This window comes from Spinacia oleracea, chromosome 1 (genome assembly GCF_020520425.1).
Source record: "Spinacia oleracea cultivar Varoflay chromosome 1, BTI_SOV_V1, whole genome shotgun sequence".
NCBI lineage: Eukaryota > Viridiplantae > Streptophyta > Magnoliopsida > Caryophyllales > Amaranthaceae > Spinacia > Spinacia oleracea.
This window is the reverse complement of record NC_079487.1, coordinates 92,835,355-92,852,762: the sequence shown is the minus strand read 5'-3', so window position 1 is coordinate 92,852,762 and position 17,408 is coordinate 92,835,355. Positions and strand designations below refer to the sequence as shown.

General features: G+C 39.4%; 1 protein-coding gene across 2 annotated transcripts; it reads left to right on the top strand.

Annotated features, from left to right (window-relative positions):
* The first annotated feature begins 3,732 nt into the window (after nucleotides 1-3,732).
* LOC110791301 (uncharacterized) lies at nucleotides 3,733-16,896 on the top strand. 2 transcript variants are annotated; one of them, XM_021996055.2, is made up of 12 exons: nucleotides 3,733-4,218; nucleotides 4,308-4,393; nucleotides 5,069-5,148; nucleotides 5,385-5,440; nucleotides 5,908-5,956; nucleotides 8,170-8,298; nucleotides 11,905-12,000; nucleotides 12,281-12,394; nucleotides 14,420-14,550; nucleotides 14,678-14,916; nucleotides 15,400-16,221; nucleotides 16,317-16,896. In XM_021996055.2, the coding sequence occupies exons 1-12, from the start codon at nucleotides 3,869-3,871 to the stop codon at nucleotides 16,364-16,366; spliced, it is 2,202 nt and encodes a 733-aa protein (XP_021851747.2). In that variant the 5' UTR covers nucleotides 3,733-3,868; the 3' UTR covers nucleotides 16,367-16,896. The 2 variants fall into 2 exon arrangements, with proteins under 2 accessions (XP_021851747.2, XP_021851748.2); XM_021996056.2 differs by having other exon boundaries at nucleotides 4,188-4,218; nucleotides 5,077-5,148.
* Nucleotides 16,897-17,408: the final 512 nt, after the last annotated feature.

Below are 17,408 nucleotides of genomic sequence, written 5' to 3'. Positions count from 1 at the left end.
GGTTTGAGCGACCGGCAGACTTAGTCACGGCGGCAGGTGGTCGCAAGGGCGGCTGCGAGCAAGGTGGATGTTCGCGGTGGTGGCTGACTGCAAACACACACGAGTAAGGAGGGGGGAAAACGAAGGGGAGAACGAAGATAACAGAGAAAGGAAAAGAGGAGAGGAAGGGGAGGAGTTACCGATTGCGTGGCTAACCGTCGCTGAGTGAATGGCGATGCGGCGGCGACGAACGGTGGTGGTGTTGGCTCGTGCGAAATCGAAACAAAGGGAGGATTAACGGTTAGGGCAAGACGAAAAGAGAAGAGGGAAAAAAGAGAAAGGAAGAAGAACAAGAAGTTACCGGCGGCAAGGTGGAGAAGGACGACGGAGGTCGTCGGTGGCTGGTCCGGCGGCGTGGCGGCAGCAACAAGGAGGGAGGAGAGAAACTGCAGTGTGAGGGTGAGTTACGTGAAACAGGAAAGCTTAGGTTTTTTTTTTCTTTAGTTTCACGTGATTTGGAAAAGGGGAGGGGTATTTGTTTTGGGTTTTATTGGTTTGGGCTTTACCCAATTGGGTTAGGATTAGGATTTGGGTTTGAGTGTATGAATCAAAAACCGATTCGGATTGTTTTCTGAATTGGAATTCTTTTCAAAATAAAATTCAAAACTATTTTGATTTCATAAATCATTAAATATTTAGAACGTAATTAAAATAAAATACATATACGTTAGTTATATATTTATTACTAAAATTAATAAATTCTATTTAAATATAAATAATATACGTTAAAATATATTAATAAAATTTATAAATTTACGGGGGATTACACACAAGCTCGTTCGGCACCAAAACCGCCACGCTTTTCAGCTTCTGGCCAGGAAGTGGAAGTTTCACGAAGGTTCTTGGGTGGACCCATCTCTCGCTCCTTCTGATCAGCAAGGTAGCTCTCGCCCGCTTCGGCAAGACTAGGGTCCTCGGCCACAACCTGTCGAATCTGCTCCTCAGTCAGATGAGGGCGACGACTCAGAAACTCGAGAACTTCGGGTCAAATATTTACCTTCCCCGAAGACGAAGAATCTTCCTCTTTGGTTTCGAAGGAGATTTCTCCTAGAAATCTCCTTCCTCTGAGGTGAAGACCTCTCCTCCGAAGCCTTCCTCTTCCTCGACTTCTTCTTCTCCTAAAGCCAACAGCAAAAGCAGATAGTCAGAACGAGTAAATAAGGAAGAAAAACTCGAGTGTAAGTTCATCACTTACTTTGGAAGCAGCAAGAGAAGGGGGAGACGAAGAAGACGAGATAACAGGAGCAGCAACTGTCACCTCGGGTCCCTAAAATTCAATAAAGGCAGAGCCAAGGGTCAACATCCTCGCCACAAAGAATAAAGGCACAGACCCGAGAACAAAGATCTAAACGAAAATGTTACCGGATCAGAAGTAGTTACCAATTCAGGAAGAACTGTCCGCCTCGGAACCGCCTATCCAGGGTTCTGGGAATCCTAAGGGTCAGCCCGAACGTCACTAAGATGTGCAAGGGCGTGACCCAAAAACTCGTGATCCTCTAGATTCGGCTGCCGAGGATTCTGTTTCTTGAAATCGTACGGGGGGCAGCGAGTGAGAACTCCACCGTTGAGTCGGTAGCCGAGCACCTCGGGAACGATAGCTCTTTCACCTTGCTCTGCGCAAAAAAGATAAGAAAATATGAGATTCAAAATACATTAAAAAGAGGGAGGCAAACACCTCAACTGAAGCACGATCTCAGCATAAAATATCTCACCCCTGTCATAGATCCTGCTGAGACCGGCAGCAGCAAGGATGACCTCCTGGGTAACATAATGCAAATTCGGGAGCCAATGCAACGGCTCCTGAGGCGCTTTCGCCTTAAACCACTCCAGCTGCATGACGTGGTCTGTGTTCTCCCTATCAACGGGTCCAACCCTCGACATCGATGGATCCACCTTCACAAACCACTTCGGGGGAGAGAGGTAGTGAGGATGCTTCGGATCCACAGGAACTCGGACCAAGAGCCATTGCTTCTTCCACTCATGGATCGAAGAAACATACGGGTACGCGGTCATGTAGAGGTCCTCGCCATTCCGTTTGTTCTTATTATTGATAGCCCACCAACCGGCTTCAGCGTTCGAATTCCTCACGAGCTCATGCATCTCCTTGAAAACCTCAATAGACGGCTCGTAACCGAGATAGTCGCACATCCAACGATACCCCACAATGTGGCGCATAGACTTCGGCGTCAACTGGCCCTGAGAAACGTTATACTCCTCCAACACACGAGCAATGAACGGATCCACTGGGAACCGAAGCTCGTAAGCAAAGTGATGAAGGTACACAACAATATAGCCCGGAGGAGTACGAGTCACCCTCGCATGCTTCTGGGTCGGGAGCTCGCACCAGTAGCCCAAGGCATACTGAATGCCGTATAGATCCTCGGCAAGCCGATGATAATTCCCTTTTCTCACTCTCACCAACCATTTTCCGTCAACCGGCATGCCGTCCGGACCGGCAATCTCGCTTTAATCATTAAAAAGGCCCGCGAGCCTCCCTAGAGGGTCAACCTCCTCCCATCGCCTCGGAAAGAATGGGCGAATTGTCAAACGACCTGTAACACCAACCCCTCGGCTAGATTCAGCGCGAGCCTCATGCCCCGAGTGCTCTTTAGCATCAACCTCGGGAGATGTTTCCCTCGACCTCCCTGAAGAAACCCTATTCTCTTCCTCATCACTAGAAGAAGACACCACGTCGGATTTCTTTTTCCACCTTCCCCATAGCCATGGCAAAACTCCGAAATATAGAGTGCCGAAGAACGTAGAAAAGGCAACAAGAAAAGAAATCGAAAACAGGAAACAAATTACCTCTCCTGGAACAGAAAACGCCGACGAAGTGAACGAAGTAAGATCCCGAAGCAGATTCTCAGTTGCGAAGATCTGAAGAAAACACATAAGGGAATCGCTGGAACTCTTGAGAAACTTTGAGAGATTTTGAGCGAATAAAGTTTGAAATGGAGAAAGGGGTCTGATATTTATAGGCCACGATCTAAAAACCGCCCAACTTCCACTTTATTCCAACCCAACTGATCAAAGGCACTTCCGAAGACCTTTCTCGACACTTGTTCCACAAAGACACGGATTCAAATGCTCCTTTTTGAAAAAAGAGAGGAACTTTTGGACTTCTGACATTTGGAAACCCACCCATTTAATTCTAAATGGACCGGTTCTGGGGGGCATGTTGTTTGGGCTCTCAATTGCGTACCAATTGGGCCACTAAGTCCAAAGCCCAATGGCTCAATACAACAACATCAAACCCATTTCTACTCAACATGGCTGGTCAGCCACCAACAAAAGGCCCAAGGCCCAATAGCAATAAATGACCTATGGGCATTTATTACACAAACACTATAAATAAGCCGCCAAGGCTCACACCTCAAGGTACGTCCAATTTAATGCCTTAAAACTACTCTCTAGAGAACTTCTCTCTAGAATCCGAGCATTGTTCTTACTTAGGCATCGGAGGGTCTTTCCTCGGAAACACACCCGAGGCTAGTGACTTTGTCATTGTGCAGGTGAATTCGGACACAACTCATTCAAGTAGGCAAGATCTTCAACACAAATCGAAAGGGCCTTCATACGAACCCATTGTTTATGTAATCTCGCACGCATCGCGTGCATATAAGACTAGTTTATAAATGGAGGAAGTATAAGACTCGATAATTGTAGTTAGCCGTAACTGTAAGAGTGCGAAATGGAAACATAAACACATCGGCCCATATGCTGATTGAGTGATTATTGATATGTCCAATAACCCTCCAAAAGCCATTTAATCTTCAACTAATTTTACTCATTTTCAATTCTCTCGGCGACAACCTCCACTCCCACCTCCATGGATCCTCCACCACCAGCACCACCACTAGCACCACCACTAGCACCACACCTAGCACCGCCTTCATCATTAAACGACGGCATTACAGACACCATTTCTTATTCTTCTTCAACAGAAATCGAAGAATCTCCAACAGAATCGGCAATGGCTCCGCCAAACCCTAAAATTTCCGTCGCCGAGCTTCCTCCACCTTCTTCCAATACCACAGAGAAGAAGCCGTCTCAGAACAGTAACAAAGATAAAAATCCAGTTTCAATTCCTTACTCCATTCCTCCATGGAGTGAAGCTCCCACTCTTCCTTTCTTCCTGGAGGTTCTCAAGGATGGCACCATAATCGATCATCTTGACGTGTATTCTCTCTCCTCCTCTGTCTTAAATTTAATTGATTGCTGCAATTTATTGAATTTTGAATTTTGAATCTTTTGGAAAACTTTGTTAGGACGAAGAAAGGTGCATATATGTTTGGGAGGATTGATTTGTGCGATTTCATTCTAGAGCACCCTACTGTTTCTCGCTTTCATGCCGGTGAGTTGCTTACGCTTTTTTTTTTTTTTGAATTTGCTTTTGCTTGGAGGAAATTGCTTGGAGGAAAGGGATATACGAAGTAGTATTAAGTTTAATTGCTTGGAGGAAATTGTCTGATTAAAGAACTTCCCTTGCGATTGGACTTGGATAAATTGCTAGGAGGAAATTGTGTGGTCAATGAACTACTCATGTGAAATTCGGTCAGTTTTGTGAGGAAATAAGAAATCTTCCAAGTTCGATTAATGTATCTTATTAGCTATCCTTCGCTGTAGTTTGAATCGACTTCAAAGGCGTAAATGAGGTTATGAGACCGAAGAGTAACCGTTTATATTAAGCAATAAGCATAACTTCCATTGGTAGCTGCCTAGCTGGAAGCAAATTGACAAGTGATTAGCTTTATGCAATCATCAAATATTACCTAGGGAGCTAGGTTTCGATAGCTTGTCAATGTGATTGATGTTTAATGTTTTATTCAAATTGGTTGATCACTGGACCTTGTATTGCTGTGAAAAGCGTTTGCAATGGAGTATTGGAGTTGTCCACTTGAATATGATATGATTATCATATTTGTATTTTGGGGATCTTGCTTATAGTCTTGTACTGTTATGCAGTATGATTTTTGCTTCAATGTTTTATGAAGTTATAACCTTCTCTTCCTTTTTTCTTCTATGCTAGTACTCCAGTTTAAGGGAAATGATGGGGCATTTCTCTATGATCTTGGAAGCACACATGGTACATCTGTTAACAAAAAGCAGGTATTGGTGACTTGATAATTGTAGTAGCTTGGTTCAATTTCCCTTTTGTTTTTTGGGTATATTAAATTGTTGTTTGTTGCATGTGATCTGAATGAATCCCTTCCCAAGTTTGAATTATAGCTACATTAAGGTGAAGTGTTACACAGTTACTTTTATTTGCGTGTAAAACTTTCATTATCATATCATAGTTGTAGTAATGAAAATTTCAATACTGATAAACATTACCATCTAACTAGGTGAACAAGAAAGACTACGTGAACTTACATGTGGGCGACGTCATCCGTTTTGGCCTGTGAGTATCTCTGCCTCTTTTGACTCCAATTTGCGTTCTACTTGTCTTTCATTTTGCATATCCACCCCATTTTTCATGTGCATTCTCATTCATCAATTATTGTAGTAATAATGTATTGCTTGGCTTGGATGCCATTATTGTCCAAGCTCCAGATTGGTTTAAAACCCCCGAAGCGCAGTAGGGCTTACCTACAACCTGTTGAAATACCATAAGATCTGGAAGTTATGTCAAATCCCCGTTGATTTTTCTCATTTTTCATGTATTTTCGTTGGTAATCTACAGCCCCGTGGTTGATTTTTCTCATTTTTCATGTATTTTCGTTGGTAATCTACAGAACATATATACACTTGACAACATTGCATCTCGGTATAGAATTCACATGGCATATGCATGTCAGTACATCTTCCATTTCCTATTATGTGAATGTAATAAATTTTGAGTCACACCTTTTGTTTCTTCATTTACAGTTCAACTCGGTTATACATAGTCCAAGGTCCAGAAGAACTGATGCCTCAGGTATGGCCATTATTCCTCTTTTTTTACATTTTATATGATTAACCTTTTCCTCTCGTATTAGTAAGATCTATCGATTATAACCAATATTTCCAACTGTGAGAGGTAATGGTATTCAGATCTCTCAGTGATGTTTGTCATTTTGCGCGTTATTTGTATTAGGAGTTATAGGAAACGTTCAACTGGCATTACATTGTTCTTGCCTGTTTAATTTACCATTCGTCAAACAAAAAGTAGCTAAAAGATTTGGGGCGAAGGTGTAGGACCGTAGAAGGGGGTATTAATCACGTTTTGGCTTGTAGAACGTTTTCTAGTGTTTTTAAGGGGCTGGAAAAGTGAAGGGGGTTTCTTTCATTTCAGAATCATGTTGAATCCGTGCTTCCTCTTAACTATGACAAAGGACAAGGGGGTGAAAAATAAATGTCAGTGCAACCTCCAATCGTATTATTGCATACACTACGAAAGAAAAATGGAACTGTTAAAGGGGTTGTTGTGACCATGTATCAACTTTATTTTATTTATTTTATATTTTTTTGGGTTGAGGGTGGCGGGGATGGGGTGGCATTGTTCTTCCCTTGTTTATTTTGTTGGCCTCTTTCTACTCTAGTGTTTATCTCTTCTTTTTTTCATCGAATTGATTTTTTTTAAAATTTTGTTTTTGTCGTCCTTAATCTTGCCTGTAATTCTTCTTCTCATTATAGTTGATGGACTGTTTATAACTCCATTACGGGGAAGCTTGATTGCTTGAAAATGAAAAATTAGCAATTAGTTTCCTCAAAAACAAAAACATATTTCAAACTTTTTGTGGTTTACTTAGTAAATTGTCAATGATTTGGTGCATCTGACTGAAATAGTGAAATGGGCTGCTGTTATTCATCTTTCTTTTGTACTGAACAATGTATCAAGCATCATCTTTTGGATTACACTATAAACACTACTCCCTCATTTCCTGAAAGATTTCCCATAGAGCAAACTTCAAATATTTGGGTATGAAATGTGCGCATAGATTGGTAAAGTGGGTCATTGAGGAGAGAGATTAAGAGATAGCAAGTAGGAAAAGTTACTAAATAATGTATGGGGCAAACAAGTAGGGACATCTCAAAAAGGAATATGGGACAGTCTTTTAGGGACGGAGGGAGTAGTCCCTTACCACCGCGACTTACTGTTCTTGGATTAAGAATGTTTTTTCCTTTGAAGAGAAAGCTTCTTAATTTGATCAGTGTGGCAATTGAAATTAGGTTATTACTAATTATATTACGCATCCTCTCTGTTACTTCAGATGTTTACCTGTATAAGCATTATGGATTTATGGATAGATCACAGAGGTGTTCACTTTCTTCTCACCTTTAGTGTGATTCGGGGATGGTTGAGACTTGGGAAGATATTTTGAGAGGAAATCAGCCCTTTTGTTTGCGTTTTTCCTTAGTTATTCTATTTATCTTCTCTCCTTAGCGTACCCCTGTTTTTATTTTTTGTTTTTTTAATTACGATAATGCTTAGGATCTACATTTCTGAAGGACTACATGATTGGGAGCTAGAGGATTGTTCTCTCTTGGTGAAGGTTTTAGTTTTTCAATATCTAGGGTGTAGATGGGGAACTCTTTGGGGTCCTTTACTTGTAAATCATCTCTTTGTTGCTTGACTTAATCCCCACATGTTCCAGCTTTTCTGGCAGCAAACTTTATAAGAAAGGCAAGGCTTCATGTTAAGGTTGGGTTTGTTATTTCGTCATATAATTGTATGCTTTGTTGAGCTGCTACTGAGTATGTATTTTTACATTGTGACGTGGCAAGATAACTCCGGAGGAGTATTTTGTCTTTTCATGAGGAATCTTAGGTTCCCAGCTTTTCCTTATAGGGGTAGTGGTTTGGTTGCAGGATTAGATTTCAGGGGTTTGGTAAGGTTAAGATGAAGAAGTTCTTGTTGCGCAACGCTTTATGGCAATCTTGTGGTGTATGGCTGAAAAGAGTGCAGGGACTTTATATAAGTCTCTGTGTCTACTCAATCGTCAAGGTGGTTGGGGTTCAAAGAAACTGGTTTCTGATAGAAGATAGTGTGTTGTCCATGTTTTCGACACTTTCTTACATACAATTACCCGATTTATGCTCAGAAGTGTATGTTCCTCATTTTGCTAACTTGTTATGCTAGTTGAGCCTTTTGTTTTTACAGGTTCGGATGCCATTCTCTAACTCTTTTCTCTCTGTTTTTCTTTGTAGGAAGCTGACTTGTCAAACATAAGGTATGCTAAAGACCGGGAAGCTTCCCTTCGCAGAGCAAAGGAAGATGCAGCTCAAGCTGATGGTATTCTTTGGGGGATGAGAGAAGATGCCATTGAAGAAGTTGAGGTTTGTAAAAAATGCTTATTCTATTTGTGCAAATTGCAATATAATTTGTTGTGGTATACACTATTTCATCCGAGTTAACTAGATTTTTAGATATAGCATCAACTTTCTGAGTAATTCTGCTTTATTGAGAAATGGTTTGCAATAATCGCTAACCCTTGGTCCACTCATTCTAGAAAAAAGAGCAGCATTTATTTGCCATGACCAGTAAAGGTAGATAATGCCAATTACACATTTTCCCATACCGCGGCCAATGCTATACCTCAAGCCAAGGGCATCCTTTCTATCCCAAGCCTAATAGGGTGATACATCTCCTCTAGCCTGGGTCACGATAGAGAATCTTACGTGCCTCTCTGACCGAGTCTCCTGAGGCTTGAAGACCATTTGGACCTAAGAGTGATACACCACCTGATTACACCTTCAAGGATGTAAGCCACACTTAGGATGAACCTGTTTTGGATATATCGTTAAAATCAATGAAAAGGTTATTATGGACCAAGATCCAAACACATAAATCTTGTTAAGTGGTACTGTTGCTACTGCCCAAGGACAAGAAGGGTTACTTCCGGATCAAGGATAGTAAAATAGAATTGAAACAAATAAGTTACAGCTTGGAAAGTCTTCATGCAATTTAGAAATTGGAATGGAGTTATTCAGATTTTAATTAACTTTTGGAGGTACCTTCTGGTCCAAATTAGCTATGATCAATGACTAAGATTGATTGTAATTAACTTTTGGAGGTACCTTCCGGATCACCATGACTAAGATTGATTGTACCTTTATGCCGTGTAGTACAGAAGTATTCCAGTTCTGATTGCAGATAGAACTAAAGGACTATTCCAGTTCGCTAGGTCAAAGCTTGGTTCGATGAAGCTCGACTCCAACTCGGGTTTGGCTCGAGACTTTAACGAGCCAAGGCAAGCCCAAGCTCGGTTCGAAAGCTTGTGAATGAATATTTCATAAATATAAAAGACAAATAATATTATTGGTTGGATTTTTTTTGTTCGGTTTAAAGTTTTGCACTTTATGGATAGATGTAGAATTGTAGACTATGGAGTTAACCACCCAGTTTCCACCGCCAAGCATTTGTAACACTACCTAAGAAGTTTCACAAATACCCACAACAAATCAGATAAAAAATGTTTGAATTTCGTAGTAAAAGAGAGATGACAAAGAGCATGAAAAGTGATGTTCTTAATTGGGAGCTTAGGAAATGGCGAAGAACATGAAAAGTGGAAATGAAGAGCTAATAAAGTAAATAATCTGAGACTAGAAGGTGGGTGGAAAAGAGAGGCTAAAATGAGCAAGAGAAGAATCTGGAGGAAGAGAACATAATGATGACTTAATAATAGAGAAAACAAGGAAGACAATGTAGACTTGTAATTGAATCAGCAGGAAAGAGCTATAGGTTAAAATGGATCAACACAATTTGGGCCTTGAATTGAGTCGATGTGGTCTTCATGGGCTTGGGAAGTCTGCTACCTTTTAATTGATTGAGCCTAATCTAAATTTTTGCCTTGACAAGCCTGAGACGAGCCCAACTTTTGACATCGAGCTTGAGCCGAGTCCTAGAATTTGAATCTCGACGAGTTTCGAGCTCTAGCCGATCTTACCTCCTCCCAAGAGAGGGTTACTAGTCACTACTCAGTAGTGATACTTTTTTGCTTATCTAGATCATAAATGACGCGAACATAAATTGCCTCTATAAAGTGGATTATGGAGACAACTAGGATCATTTTGTACAACTGGAATTGGAACCTGAGGTAAACCTTGCATTAACCGGACATCGTAACCATAGATAAAAATACGGTATTGGTCGCGGTTGCGGAGGTTCGCTAACGGAAATGATGCATTAGTCGTAGATCTTGTCGCGGTTGTCGCTTTGAAAAAGAAGCCCCATGTCAACCCCACCTACCCTAGTCCCCCTCCCCTAAACCGTACACGTGAAATAATTAAATGAATTCGTTTGTCTACCTTCTCTCTCTGTTGTTTTAGATCTGAAAATGGAGTTCTCTACTCTATTTCAGTGGAGTTTCTCCATTTCTTTCCCTTTTCCCTTTCTTTTTGTCGAAAATATGGGGAATTCGACCGAAATTTGAGTAGATGTGAGACTAATAACGTTTTAATGCAGATAAAATTGGTTTGGATCGGTTGAACCGGCCGAGATCTCGCTGTTTTCAAAAACATCTTTACAACTCGTGATATCTTGTATCGCCAGCCTCCAAAACCTAGTTAACTCGGGCGAGTTCTTACACCATGCCGTAACCCCAAAATGTGGCTATTTCCTTTTAAACTTGTCATGCGCAGCTGCGTGCTGCCTTTTCATCATTTTTCCTAGTGGTCTCTTTTGAGTAGGCTTGGACTTGTTATTAGTGTTTGTGATTTTGGCCCACAGTAGCTACTAAGCCTTTTTGGCCCTGTATATTGTACTGGAGTTAACTTATACGATGTCACTATAATGTATAATAATTTAAACCGTCTTTGTAACCGTGTCCAAATATAAGGTTGTGACTCTGAGTCTTTACTTCTGTAAACTACGATATGGATACCTGTATCCATACCCTTATGGCCTTATAGGGTAAGCCTACTGTAGTTTAAAACATCCTCTTCTGCAACTCCTTGAATCTTAACGAGGAGGCCCTTGTTGGCAGTATAACATGCTTGTGTAGGTTGTTGATTAGTTTGACGGTTTGACATATAAGCTGCCATAGTTTAGTTTCTTCTGAGGCTTAAATATGTATTTTCTAATGTTTGTGCTTTTATTTTTTCGAGAAATGTTAGGAACTTAGTTTTAAAAAGCGCACCTTGGCCACGTTACCCATGCTATGCCCTTTATGGTATAAGGATCCAATTGTTGACCAATATATATATTTTTTAATTTTTTTTAAAAAAAGGCCAAAACAACGTGGTATTAATGTCTCCCTATTTTAAAGTAACCCTTTCCTGTAAGGTGTGACACACTTCTTTTTAGAATCCATTGAACAGCCGGTGACTAAAAAGTTACTTGAAGTCTTGAACCTTCCTTTAGTCCCCTTTTTATTTGTTATTCCCCCCTCAAAAAAGCTTTTAATTTTACTATAATGACTATTTTACCCCTTTGCGACAACAAATTTATTTTTATTTTCAGAAAATAAATACCCCAAAAGATTAAAAAAACAGTGCCCCGTGCGTAAGAAAGGAGCGCGCCTTGCGCATTGCGCCCTAGGCTCCAAGGACTTTTGCGCCTTGGTGCGCCTCATGCCTTTTAAAACTAAGGTTAGGGTTATTCCAGCACACAGCGGCACAAGTATTTGGATACGTATTTTTGTGTGTGCCAATCAGTACATTGAATGTAAAACCATGTCAAAAAGTGCCTGGCACAGTTTAGTGGAAAGCTGAGAAATTTCCGAGAACAAAATATAGCCGTCTTGTTCACACTAACATTAGAAGAATATCTTGTATTCTTGTTCACACTACCATTATTACTATGCCTTGTTCACGCTAACACTATAACAATGTCTTGTTCACACTACCATTATAACAAAGTCTCGTACTTTTCTGGTTTCATTATCTGGTTTTGATGATTCTATTTCTACCTATTCCTTCATGACATGCTTTCAATTTTTTCAGGATGATTGTGATGAGATAACATGGCAAAATTACAAAGGAGAACTCACTGAAAAGCAACAAAAGACCCGGGAGAAGGTCTTGAAAAGAATGGAAAAGGTAATTTGTTTTTCATTATGATTAAATTGTGTGGTTTCACTTCCATGTTAAATACTTCTATTTTACAGGCAGTACTTTTTTTACACCTTGTCTTTATGTTCCTGTGATTCTGATAATGAGGATGGTAGGGAGGAATTACAATGAAAATATGTAATTTGAACCCTGATGATTCTTATATTGCTTTATTTTTTAAAACTGCAATAGATGTTCTATGACACGAGAAAAGAATGAGATTGCAAATATCCCTGTCGTGTTAATTATTTCACTAGTTTCTCTGCAGATTGCACACATGAAAAAAGAGATGGCTGCAATCCGTGCTAAAGACATAGCCCAAGGAGGGTTGACTCAGGGACAACAAACTCAGATTGCTCGGAATGAGCAAAGGATAGTGCAGGTTTGATAAACTTATCTTGTTGAAAGCATGCTTCAGATTTTCTAAACCTTGGTCATTTGGAGAAGAAAAACCTCAAATGTAACACCCCAAATTTCGAAAAACATTTTAAGAGTTGCAGAAGCGAAAACTAGAAAATTCGGGGCATTATCGCTACATTTAAGATTACAAACCTTAAATGTGAAGCGTATATCAAGATTCATAACCAAACCATATAATGAGCTAAAATGAGATAATTAATTAACAGTATGCTTGATTTAATACTCCGAAAAACGTCAAAATGTTTGAAATAAGGAAAATACTAAAACTTAATGATTATTCCAAAGCTGTAGGTGGTCGATCGCTCAGCATATATTGTATAGCATCCATCAATCATTACCTAAAAACAAAACAAAAATGCAAAGAGAAACCACAAAATTACTGGAAATTATAAGCTCTACTTTACCCTGTAAAATAATATTAAGTGAGAAATCATTTCTTTGAAAAACATTCTTTTATTTTCGTAGAGAGTTTCCACAATAATTAAACTCACATTTAAAAAGATACTAAATAGAGGTAAGTGAACATGGTAAGTCACCACGACGCCACCGACTGAAGGCATAACCCAAAGATCAAAGGGGAGTCGCCACAACACCACCGCTTGAAGGCCCTCCCAATAGGTCTTTGTCCTTAAGTGTGCACACCCTCCATTGAGTGTTGTCAACTCAAAGGAGTAGATTAAGTCTAAATGTTCTCTAGGCACGACAATGTAATAGGTTTCCAATTGTTCATCACCCTAGAGGATTCAACCTAAGTCTACTTACCATCCAAGATGGTGAACATAGAAGCTTACCGGAACGATCACACAGTCACATGAAAGTCAATAGTCGCCTCGTTCAGTTAATCCCTCCACAATGAAAATAAGCAATATTGTATTACTGTCTATACGTTACATAATATTATTCCTTAGTATGAGGCAAATGTGAAGCTATAGTATGTCTTCTGTAGGTTGTTATAAAGTAATATACAAATTATTATTGTTAAATTAGTTTAAGACGACATAGTTTATCCATACTCCAATAGCTTAATCAAAATACTCAAATCACTTCTCGTGATATAGCGCATGAACTAACATTTTGTACAAAGCCCATATCTTTTATAACCAAAATAGTATTTGATTATCAAAAAGCCAAAATAACGGATAAGCCATGAGAATAAGAATGATTATTCCAAGGTATTGCTCCCATTTAAGAATAAGAGTGATAGTATACGATTATCAATCAGGAGGCCAAAATAAGTAAGATAAAAATGAAAAGGGGATTATGGTCTGCAATATAATGTGAATATATATCAAGATCAAGGAAGATACAAGGGGGCTATCAGCTTAAATGGATTATGATACTTAATAGCTAGTAACAAAGGCTGTGAAGGAAAGGGAGTGGTGAAATACCCATAAGAGTTTGCCGTGGCGGCAACAACAAAGTCCCAAGACTGATTTGTTTCATCAAGCCAACAAGAGAAGAATCTAATGATGTTTGTATGATCGATTATATTTATGAGTGGAGGGAGTATGAATGGGTATTGGGTATTTTACTAGTAGTATCTCCCAAGTAGGGAAGTTCCTCACTTCCTTGACATGCTTAATCCTAGCCATGAATGGTGTGATTGAGAGTAGAATAAAAATTAGCAGACTTTTAGGTAGGATGATTGATCATATTATGGAGATGATGAAGTTAAAATGTTGGGGTTTCCATAATTTTCTTTCCCTAAGTTGAGTATGCCGGTTTGTAAAAGGAGTAAAAAGGGAAATAGATCAATTAGTGGGAACAAGAATGGAAGTTTGAACTTAATCAAACGATTATCATATTATAAGGAATAATCAAATTAAAAGTCAACGTAATAGCATCAAATTAGTTAGGGGTAATTGTAATTAATATATCAAGTATTATTTTATGATAATTAAAATACTACGGGGTATTACATCAAAATTGTCTCAGAAGTCATTTGGAGAAGAAAAACCTCAAAAGTGTTTCATTCTAATTTTCACAGTTATTGGAGGAGCTCGAGAGTTTGGAAGAGACTTTAAATGATAGTATTCGAGAAAGTTTAGGTGCACGCACTGGGAGGTCATCTCGTGGGAAGCTAAAGGGATTCACCGAAGATGAGGATGAGCTTTTGAGGTAACAATGTTCTTGAACTGGTTTTTGTCAATTTTACTTGCCACGTTTGCAAGGTTGGAGATTGTAGCTTCACTATTTATGAAATGGAAACTATGATTGACTGTTTCTCTCAAATTCTTATGTGTAGTGATGATGATGATTTTTATGACCGAACAAAAAAGAAACCTGCTAACAAATCAGCTGATACACAATCCGTTGAGACGGCTGATTCTCTTTTGGATAAGAAAGAGGCTCTGCTGAATGAAATGGAAGAGAAAAAGAGATTGCTTCTGGAAGAGAAAACCAAGACTTTGGAGCCTATGAGTGAGCAAGATACGGGCGATGATGTGCTTGATGCCTATATGTCTGGTCTTTCATCTCAGCTTGGTAAGCTTGCTTTTCTCGAATCTAGTTTGGCCGTATTTGATAGAATTTCAAGGGGCTGATGTCTCTCTGAATAGAACTTCCAAGTAAACAAAAGAGAATTTGTTTTTGGCACCGACCAATGCTTTCCCAACCAACAGATAATCAAGAAAATGCCAAAAAAGCCTAAGTTGAAAGTACAAGCAGAATTTTGCAAAAAGTTTGCTGGTGTAGTTAAAACACCTTGTGGGGTGCAGCATGCTTCTGTGGTACAAGTAAGAACTTAGAAACATGCAGTAGGAAGCTGTTTCCAGGATTCTTATTGGTGCGCTTTTGAAGCATGATGGTTTTTTGCATTCCAAGGTTGTACATTTTTCACATTGTGTACTAAGAATGTCTTATAACTTGTAGTAACTATTAGGTATCTTGTCGAAAGTTAACTTCATTTTGTTTTTTTTGAAGTACTGTAACTATTTTCTTCTGACCTTGGTTTGCATTTTTGTTTAGTTCTTGATAAGACAGTGCAAGTTGAGAAGGATCTATCTTCCCTCCAGACAGAATTGGATAGGATAGTTTACCTGCTGAATATAGCTGATCCTACAGGAGAAACTGCTAAGAAACGGGCGACAACACCCAAGGAGCACAGGTCTAAGGAATCTGCATCTTCTAGTTCTGCTGTTAAGAAGCCTGAGAAATCCAAAATTGAAGAGAAAAACGTCAGACAACCTGAAAAGGCAGTTAGTGGTTCTGTTGCAAAACAAGCAACTCCAGATGTGATTGCAGAAGCTACTGAGGCATCAGAATCCAAAGAGGACGCTACAGAAAACAAACCAACAACTTACAAAATTGTAAAACCTCAGTGGCTTGGGGCAGTAGAGGACAGGGAAAGTAAAGAGAGCCAACCAGAGAAACGATCAGACACTGATGAGGGTGATGAGTTTATTGATTATAAAGAGAGGAAGAAGATTTTGGAAACAGATTCTCAACCTGAAAAGAAGCCGGAGTCTGATCTGGAAAGTGCTGCCCCAGGTCTTATATTGCGGAAAAAGAAGCCAGCTGAAGTGAGGGAGGATCAAAAGTCAAACCCATCAATATCTGAACCTGCAGGATCTGACATGGATGTGGAAAATGCTGTTGCCCTATTGTTAAAACATAAGCGAGGAATCTATACAGGGGAGGAAGAAGTAGATCTCAGAAGCCATGGTAGGAGAGATCAGAAGCAATCTGGGAAAGATAATAAGAGGGCTAGAAAGGTTCTTGGCCCTGAAAAACCCGCTTTCCTTGAGCCACATCCAGAGTCAGACTTCGAAAAATGGGTTCCTCCAGAAGGTGAGCCATTCATTCATTCATATGGGTCACCCTTTTACCACATTTCTACTGGTGTCATTTTTGTAGTGATTGTGTGCTTCTAATGTCTTTTGCAGGACAATCAGGTGATGGTCGAACATCTCTGAATGATCGTCTTGGCTACTGACGGAAACTGTACATGTGCACAATTCAGTACCAGTTTAAGCACAACAGCACCCTGGAGAAACTAGACTTCTTTTATCAGATGATCGAGGATTTTGACCTCGCTACCATTTTCATACAGTCTGGCCTATGTCGAGGTTCTCCCTTCCAGATCAGGAGACAATCCACTAAATTTTTTATGCATCACTTAGTTGTGAGCTCCTGATGGCAGATACGAAGTATATCTCCATTTTCTCCCACTTGGCTAAGAACATGGAACGATTCCCGCCAGTAAACCTCAAAGCTCTTTAACAAACAGAGATAGGTGAAAGAAGCTGAGTTTGCTGCAACTAAGTTAATTTTTGAGTCCCCTAACTTTCGCGTTGTGTGAGCAAGATGGAAATGATGAGGGGGTGTACAGACTACAGCCTACAGTGTATTTCTTGTAATCAGAACTTTACTACTTATGAATATATTTTGCCTTAATTAAAAACCCAATGTACTGTTTTTCCCTGTTTTCCAATCTAATCTCTGTTTGCTGTTTACATAGCTTAATTTAACTAAACTTTTTTTGGTTGCTCATATTTTTAAATTTCATTCAATTATGAATTTTATGGTTCGTATCTTTAAGAGATGGTTAACAAGTAAATACGAAATACTTGGTAAATAAAAAGGCAGTTATCATTTTTAAATCATTTGGACTACTATTTTGAGGGAAATAATCATTTACTAATTAATTCAATCATGAACAAGCAGAAGAACTACCGAACTTCTAAGTTCTAACCTATAAGCCAACGCCTAAGGAATTAAATATAGCTAAAATTGAGTTGTTTTGCGAGTATACACTATGCTATTTTACTGCAAATGATAAATCCAAGGAATAATTTCACTTTTTCCAAGAAAATCAACTTCAAAAAATGTGGATTTCCTTGGATTTATCACCTCCCCTATTTAACTAAATACTTCTATTAATTTTAACAATAAGCTAACTTTGAATATGCTTGAATTGACTCCTCAACTCATACTCGAACCGAAGTCTAAGCACCCATCACGGATCGTAGGCGATC

Coding starts and splice junctions, on each gene's coding strand:
- LOC110791301 (XM_021996055.2), top strand. CDS start 3,869: ATGGATCCTCCACCACCAGCACCACCACTAGCACCACCACTAGCACCA. Junction 8,299..11,904: donor ATGCCATTGAAGAAGTTGAG/GTTTGTAAAAAA, acceptor CAATTTTTTCAG/GATGATTGTGATGAGATAAC. Junction 14,551..14,677: donor GATGAGGATGAGCTTTTGAG/GTAACAATGTTC, acceptor TCTTATGTGTAG/TGATGATGATGATTTTTATG.